The sequence below is a fragment of the Dipodomys ordii genome, unplaced genomic scaffold (genome assembly GCF_000151885.1).
Source record: "Dipodomys ordii isolate 6190 unplaced genomic scaffold, Dord_2.0 Scaffold85, whole genome shotgun sequence".
Classification (NCBI taxonomy): Eukaryota; Metazoa; Chordata; class Mammalia; order Rodentia; family Heteromyidae; genus Dipodomys; species Dipodomys ordii.
The window spans coordinates 4956551-4965568 of NW_012267301.1; the positions used below are offsets into that span (position 1 = coordinate 4956551).

General features: G+C 37.1%; 1 protein-coding gene and 1 pseudogene across 1 annotated transcript in view; one reads left to right on the forward strand and one right to left on the reverse strand.

Annotated features, from left to right (window-relative positions):
* Positions 1-4886, reverse strand: part of Spink5 (serine peptidase inhibitor, Kazal type 5) — a 147586-nt gene extending 142700 nt beyond the window's left edge. The window contains exon 1 of the mRNA XM_013025493.1: positions 4734-4886. Coding sequence (XP_012880947.1) covers positions 4734-4886 — 153 coding nt within the window. The remainder of the gene's footprint in view (positions 1-4733) is intronic.
* A 103-nt stretch (positions 4887-4989) lies between these two features.
* LOC105992576 lies at positions 4990-7092 on the forward strand (annotated as a pseudogene).
* The last annotated feature ends 1926 nt before the right edge of the window (positions 7093-9018 follow it).

The following is a 9018-nucleotide window of genomic DNA, read 5'->3' on the forward strand; positions in this document are numbered from 1 at the left end:
CACACACACACACACACAGAATAGAACCAACTCAGAGGTAGTCATGAGACACAATAACTAATATCTTCCTCCCGCATTTTGTGCCCTATACTTGACATCAGATTTGAGGCTGAGGGAAGTGAAGAGAGAAGAAAAATGTCACAAAGCTATGTGAGGGGGAGAAGTTTTAAAAAGATATTTTTAAAACCCTCAGGAAGAAACTGATAATGGGGTTAATACAGATGTACAATGATAAAACCACAAGTAAATATAAATGCTGTCATTATGCTAATGAAATGAAAAGCATTCCTGATGGAGCTTGTTCAAGGCTGCCATACTTTCATACAGTCTGTTTGGGTAACAATGTATACTGACTTGAGTGTATTTAAAATTATATCACATGCCTTCTGAGTAAATAAAACTTCTTTATTGTAGTTAATTTAATCTCTTGAAATAACCTCAAATATAGAAAGAAAAGAGGTGTTCTTAACTCCATTTCTTCCACCCTCCTTTTTTTCTTTGAGCCTCTTCTTTCTTTTTTTAAATTTTTTTTTATATTTTATCTTATTTTATTTGTATTGTTGATGGTGGGGCTTGACCTCTGGGCCTGGGTGCTATTCCTGAGCTCTTCAGCTCAAGGCTAGTGCTCTACCACTTGAGCCACAGCGCCACTTCTGGCTTTTTCTGTTTATGTGATGCTGAGGAATCAAACCCAGGGCCTCATGCATGCAAGGCTAGCACTCTACCACTGAGCCACCTTCCCAGAGCATGAGCCTCTTCTTTCTAGTTCTTACTAATTCTTGGTTATAAATGTACTTTATTGTTATTATAGGTGATCTATAGAAGGATTGCAAAGTCAGGTAATGAGTGTATTTTCTTTCATACAGACTAGTTCTCACCAATTCTTACTGAGACTTTTCTCCCACGTATGGATTCCTTTCTATCTTTGACTGACTGACTCACCCTTTGCATTCTGTAGAGGCTTCTCACATCTCCATTTCCTTTTCTGGATACCCCTCCCTTTATTCTCTGCCACCCTCTTTTTTTTCCAGTCTCTCTTTTCACAGACTTCTCCTTACCTTTTTAACAGGTCCCATTTTCTGTCTCTGAATTGATTTTTTTTCTCTCAGTTGCAGCTCCTACTTTCTCAACTGTATTCAAGAGTCATTTCCCTTGTCTTAAACTCCATTTTCTTCCTCTGGTTCCTGGATTCCACTACGTGTCTTTCTAGCTTCAGTATCTGTATCACTTTCTTCTTTCATTCCTCTAACAGAATTTCCAGAAGGGCATGGGAAATAATTTCAGAGAATTTCTTTTTATTTCTTTCTGAAATGGATCTTTTACCTAAATAACCAAGGAACTTACTTAGTATAAAAGTAAACTTATTTAGTCTAAAAGCAAAAGGCAAAAAAAATCATATGGAGTCACTTATATGGTAATATAATGAAGCAAGTTGGTTTCTAGCTACAGTAATAAATTTTGCATTTCTTCCAACCTGTCAATCTCATCTTTAAATTAAATCCAAACAATTGTGGGCTGGGCAGGTAGCTAGCTGCAAGAGTGCCAGATTACCACACATGAAGTTATGAAGTCAGTCTCTAACACCACACACACACACACACACACACACACACACAGACCAAAACTTACTGTTCACCATTGATCAATGTGTTAGTAAAGTTGTAAAGCTCTAACTTAAACATAATTCTTAAGACATCTCATGAGGAGCTTTATTTTTAAATGGGCACAGTCTGATTCCTCTTTTTGCTTTTATTTTTGTGTTAGTAAATATCTGAGGTCCATAGATCTTAGAAAATTACAAATGTACTTTTAGAGGCCTTTGCATGGCTCTCATAATGCACATGTATGACTTATTCCTCATTTAGCTTAGAAATATTAAAAAAATATTCTTTTGTCTTTTTACAAAATGCAACATGAAAGTTCTAAGTTAAAGTATAAGAAAACATCACCACTAGAAACAGGTAGTCCATCTACCAGGGTAGTCTCCTCAGTGTGTGAAGTTTGATTAATTGCAGGTTTAAAAGGAAAGCTGTTTCCTTAAATGATGTCATTCCAATGGCTGAGCAAAATGCAAACACAAGTTTAGAACTAACAAACAGAACAACAGAAGCAACAAAATAATGAAGAGAAACCTCAATTACCATACCAGAAAAAGATGGAGACATCCCATAGGGAACTCACTCAATGTCAGCTACAGAAGAGCTGTGAGCAAACTGCCTTCAGATCTAAGGCTTAATTGGGATAGTTCAATTGTAATTAAGCCATGACCTTTTAAAAATAAATAGACCTAGGCTTATGTTATCACTCTGTAAATAATTGACTAAGCTCTAAGTTAATAATAATGCCCCAATTATTTGGCTATTAAATACATGAGACTTTTTTTTTTTGTCGGTTGCGGGGCCTGAACTCTGGGCCTGGGCGCTGTCCCTCAGCTCTTCAGCTCAAGTCTAGCGCTCTACCACTTGAGCCACAGCACCACTTCTGGTTTTTTTTGCTTATGTGGTGCTGAGGAATCCAACCCAGAGTCTCATGTATGCAAGGCAAGCACTCTACCATTGAGCCACCTTCCCAGCCCTAATACATGAGACTTTTAAGGTTATAATAATATCAGACAGTACTCATACTAAGTATGAAGAAAAGGAAAAGGGGTTTCCTGAAGTCATATACTTGGACAGAACAGTTCTTAAAAAGTTGAGGCCATCATTAAGATGATACTTACAGCAATCCTCGTTGACTCACTGAAGTAGTCAAAGTACAGCCATGGGTAAATTCTGCTCTGCAGTTTCTGAAATAATTATTTATTAGAATATAGCCAGTTGTTCATAGATGTATGGCTGCTCTTGCACTATGCCAACAAAGTTGCTTAATTATGATCCACAACATATTTACTACATTATGCCTTACCAAACAATGGTGGCCTCTGTGCTTAGACTCCTTCAGATTACAGCAGTGTATCTAGATCAGGGAGGGAAACAAAGTAAAGTTGTGATCATCTGTCCAGTGACCTGCAAGGAAAGATTGCTTAGTAAAATAAGACTTCCTTAGATCTTAATTGTTTTCCATTTAAAATCAGAGAAAACCAAACAAACCATCAAAAAGCTACCCAACTTCTTTGAAAGGTTAATCTTTATCCTGAAGAAAACTGTGTAATTCAAAGTCACAATGTTTATTCACCCCATCTTTCTCATTTCCACTGAAGCCACAAATCTCCACCCTATTTTGTTCTCCGCTAGCTACAGTGTGTCCAAATGCAAATTAAACACAGACCTAATCCAAGCTGTTTTGTTTTCTGCATCAGGATCAGAGAACATTGGTCCCAAACCAGTCCTCAGCCCTTATTTTATTTTATTTTTTATTGTCAAGGTGATATACACAGGGGTTACAGTTACATAAGGAAGGTAGTAAGTACATTTCTTGTCAAACTTGTTACCCCTTCCCTCATTTTTCTCCTACTTTCCCTTCCCCAATGCCCCCCCCAAGCTGTGCAGATCATTTCCAACATATTGTCTTACGAGTATCGCTGTTGCATTGGTTCCCCCTTGTCCTTTGTCTTGCCATTCTGTTGTTCCCCTTCCCTTCCCTAATTCAAATAAATGTATATACAATACCAGGGTACCAAAATAAAATACAGTGACAACAGGGGATTATACCATAGAGGGGAAAAAACATACAAAAGAAACAAAAAAATCATATAGTATATTAAAAACAACAACAAGAAGAAAGAAAAACCTCTTTTGTCCAAGTCTTAGAGTTCATTTCGCTTAGCATCATCTTATATGGTCATATGTATGTAGCCACTGAGCTAGTCTGCTCATCTGCTAGTATTATCCTAGATGTATAGTAATTATTTAAAATAAGGGAAACCATGGGAGCTGTGTTTCTTTGGGTCTGTCAGCCCCTTATTTTAAACAGACCAAAGAATGACTATCCAGGTAGTATTTAGGTCCTAGACAAGAAAGTGCTTTCAAAAATTAAAACTGCCCTCATAGATTACTTCCTGTGTCTCAACTGTTGAAACTTTCTATGAGGACAAACAGGCTCAGGAGTTTAGACTTTACAACTTTAAATAAGAATATGTTCTTTGCTAGTTAATTGTTAGTTAATTTGATAGTTTTGATAAACCTTCTTTGCTGGTAGTAAGCTAATGGCTGTTTACCAGCCAAGGATAAAATGGAAATGAGCAATGGTTCATTCAGATACCTTAGAACATCGAAGATCCAGGCTGCTGATCACACACAACTAGAATCTACATGCCTCTGACAACGTCAGTCAAGTGCCTTTTTTGTTAAGAGAAACCAAGTCTCAGGACTTGGCAAACGTGGGCCATTGCAAAGAGATAGAAAGGGTAGAAAAAGTGCTAGCCTTATACATCTTGGAGGAATTGTGAATTCGTGTCTGAGTCGAGTTTGTGCTTTGTATAAGGGCCATATTGTGTAGAAGATTGTACGCACTCACACCCACGCCGGGTGGCATTAAGCACTGTCATATTCTACAGGCAGATGGGCTGAGTCCCCCTGCTTTGACTCTGCAGATTACAGACTATCAACATATTTTTATGGCAGCTAAGTACAGATTTTATAGTGATGGTGTAATTGTTCATTGTCTCTATGAAAGATATTTGAAGGAACCTGTCTGGCGACTGGTGGAAAAGAACTGTCTGCCCTGGCTCTCTGGGCTTACTGGTCAATACCACAAGTTCTGATCTTTGTCATCAAATCCTTCTTCAGAACTACCTGGCAGTAAAGATTGTGACACTCTGGCCAGTGGAGACAGCAGGCCGGGGAGGCAGCAGGTCCTGGAGGTGGTAGGCCCGAGAGGTGGCCTCCCCTTGCAGTCATGGCAGACCTGTGAGCTGGGGAGCAGGAGCTGACAGCCAGGCTACCCATCTTCCTTGTCCAGGCTTTGCCCTCTACTCCTGAGGGCTACCTCCCTCCCCTTGACCCTTGCCCCTCTCTCTGCTTCTGCAGGTTTCAGCACTAAACTTGCACAATGTCATCGAAACCAAGAGTGGTGGATTTTGATGAATCATGGAACAAGTGCCTAACTACAACCAAAGCTATTGTCATGTTGGAGTATGTGAAAAGATCAACAGGGAACCACTGTTTCTCAGATATCTATGCTTTGTGTGTGGCCTATCCTGAACATCTTAGAGATAGACTTTACACCGAAACATAGATTTTATTTTGCAAAATCATGCTCAGCATTTGCATAAGAGTTTGGAATCAGATGAACAAGTACTTGTTATGCATCATAGGTATTGAGAAGAACATAGCAAGGGTGCAGCCTATATGGACTGCTTATATAGGTATTACAACACCAGATCTTCAATATGGCGATGGTGGAGTAGAAATGAATGAACCACTTCTGGAAATTGGAGTGCTAGCATTGGAAATGTGAAGGAAATTAATGCTTGAACCGCTTCAGACAATCCTTATCGGAACGAGGCTCAAAGAAACTAAAAATGACTGTGGCAGAAAAGACCCAATCAGAAAGTAATCCATGGGTTTATTAAGTCCTTTAGTCATGCTGAACAGTATTACAATTTTTCCCTTAAAGTTTTATCAGGAATTCTCCCTTTCTGATTGAAACAGAAGACTATTACAAACAAAAAGCTTCAAATACGTTACAAGAAGCAAATTGCTCACAGTATGTGGAAAAGGTTATAGGTAGATTAAATGGTAAATCTGAATTCATATGCTAAAGTGATCCATGAATGTCAACAGTGAATGGTAGCAGACCACTTATGGTTCTTACATGCAGCCTGTCATAATATCATTTGACAAGAGTAAAACAATAACTTGGCAAATACTCTGTGCTGTGTCCTCTGGCTTACCTTCCATGATTCAGGAGCTGCAAAACCATATCCATAATGAGGGTGTCAGGAAAATATGCCAATACTATTTGTGGAGTCAGTTTGGGAAGTACGTGGTAAATGTGTTCAGTTCATCAACACTGTTTGGAATGGTTACCAGCATTTTATGAGTGCAGTGGATAAAAAGTCCCTTATATCAGTTATAAGTTACAGATTGCCCAAGTCAGTTTGCTAAGCACTAAGACTGCTTGCTAAGTACTGTGACAATTTGCTTAAGATGTCAACAGAAGAGATGACTGAGAATGAAGTAGAAGACAGATTCACAAGTTTCATTACTATTTTCAAATATGTTGATAAAGATGTTTTCTATGCAAGAATGTTGTCAAAATGTTTTAATTCATGGGTTATCCATGTCTATGGATTCCAAAAAATCCATGAGCAGTAAAATAAAGCAAGCCTGTGGTTATGAGTTTACCAGCAAGCTACATTGGATGTATACAGATATGATTGCCAGTGCCAATCTCAACAGTAGGTTCACAATTTTATCAAAAACCAAGACACAAGAATAAGTTTGGAGATATGTTCTACAGACTGGCACTTGGCCTCTTACTCATGTTCCTTCATCTACGTTTGCAATTTTCTAGGAATTAGAAAAAAGTATACAGATGTTTGAATTATTTCATAGCCAGCATTTCAGTGGAAGGAAACTTATCAGGTTACATTATCTCTGTATAGCTGAAGTGAAAATGAACTCTTTGGGCAAACTATATGTTGCCATGGTTACAACATACTAAATGGAAATTCTTGCTTTTAACAAGTGACACTGTCAGCTACAAAGAGCTTCGATACAGCACATGGACAAATGAAAAGGAGCTGATCAAAATGGTCAAATCATTAAGGGATGTGAAATGATTAGCCATGACTCCGAAAAGGAAGACATGGGTGCAGAATCTCCGTTTTCATTAAAAACAACCTGCAATAGCAAGAGAACAAAATTTAAAATTACTGCATCAATGCAGAAAGATATACCAGAGGTACTGGAACAGACTAGAACTGCTGTAGATGAGGACTGGAAAATATATCACCAAGCTGCTATAGTGTGAATAATGAACTCATAGAAAGTGTTTTGGTACAATGCCCTTATTCTAGAGGTGAATTGGCCAGTCAAAAGCTAGGTTTAATCCCAGTACCAGCATGATCAAGAAATGTATTAATGTTCTGATAAACAGCACATTGAGCACAGTCAAGTGTCCACAGATGAATACAACTACTTTGAGTGATGCCACCCACCCACACACACATTTGAGCTTGTTTCCATCACCATTCAGGGTGTGTCTGAGGGGAAGATTACGCCTGTGCTTCCATAGTTTGGTCAACTGGCAGCCCCTGTGTTTTCTGCTGTTTACATCACCAATGCATGAGCTTCAAAGGAAATGCCTAGAGGTATTTCCAGCTCATTCTTAAAACTTTATTAAAGAATGAGTGAAGTATTAATGAATGTAGAAATTCAGTTGGGTACCATGCTTTTTCTCCTCTTCACAATTGCAGTTGATGTGTTGTTTTGTTTTTAAATGTATCTTAAAAGACATAAAATAAAAACCTTAAATATTGTAATAGGACAGATAATTGTACATTAAAATGACAAACAGGTCCCATGGTTTCCCTTATTTGCAATAACAAGTATATGTCTGAGACAAGCAGAAATGGTCAGATAAGTTGATGTTAGGCGAAACGAACCCCAAGATAAGGACTCAAATGTTTTTTCTTTCTTGCTATTGTTTCTAACATATTTATAAGATGATTTCTTTGTTGCTTTGTATGTTCTTCCCCCATGGTATAACCCTTGTTTTCACTGTATTTGATGTTGGTATAATTTGTCGAGGGGAGGGGAAAAATGAATTGCTTAAATAGGGATACAGGTGAACCCATTGCAACAATGAGATGTACAAGACGTTATGTCGGAAAATGAACTTTACAACTTTGGCGGTGGGGGGGGATGGGGGATGGGATGGGAGGGCGGGGATGGTAAGGGGAAACAAAGGAGGAGGCAACAATGCTTGATAAAAAATGTACTCATTACCTTGCTCATTAATTTAACCCCCCTATATGGTATTTTCACAATAAAAATTTATTAATTAAAAGAATAAAAAAATAAAATGACAAACATAATATTATTGCTGTCAAATAAAAAAGAATTGAAATATAATTGATACATCTTTTTAAGTAATTAAATTTAGCTTGAAAATTTTGTTTCTCCATTCATACAACATTTTAAAATAAACAATTTTTTAAATAGCCTCTAAGCAGTACTTGGTAAGTGTCCTAAGACCTTTAAGATTACATTTACAGACAATTTTTTTCCAACTATTTCACCTGTCTATTTAGTGAACAACTATTTTTTGATTAATAGCAAATTTTTATAAATTTGGTAAGAATGACAGACTTAAAATTCTCTTAGACATTAAGCCTGATAAACTAACATCTCAACCTAAAAGTATCTAAAATTAACCATTTCAAATTTACTTACAAAGTTATTTCAATTGACTAAATTTCTTTACTTGTCATAAAAACACCAAATATTAATAGGGACCATCCAATGTAGTAATAATTGACTCACCATATGTATTTAAGTGCACAATTTCATGAATTTGGACATGTATTTGTATAGATACACAAAGGTACCACCATCACTTTGATCAACTCAATAAACGTATTCATCACCAAAATTTTCTTCTGAATGTCACATTCATTGAAAACAAAAGAGGAAAGCTGAAAAACATCAAGTGATGTAAACAGGTATATGACCACACATGCAAATAAGCACGTGGAAAGATGCACACCAACCCTTATAACCGGGAAATATAAATTACAGGTCACATGCCTGCTAGAATTAGTATGATCAAAATGGTTAACCATACTGAGTGTGGGAGAGATGTAGAGGCACTAGATTGCTCATATAAAAATAGATGATAACTACTTCAGCATTGCAGTTTATTTGTATAGCTACATAGTTTAACACAAATGTGTTACTCAGTCTAGTCTTTCCACTCTTAGGTTGTTATTTATCCAAGGGAAATAAAAACCTATTCACATCAATATTTGTGCTAGACTGTTTCTAGGATTTTATATTTAGGCAATCACTGGTATAATTCAAATGTCTGACAAGTAAATGCATAAACACATTGTGATTTATCCGTACAATGCTG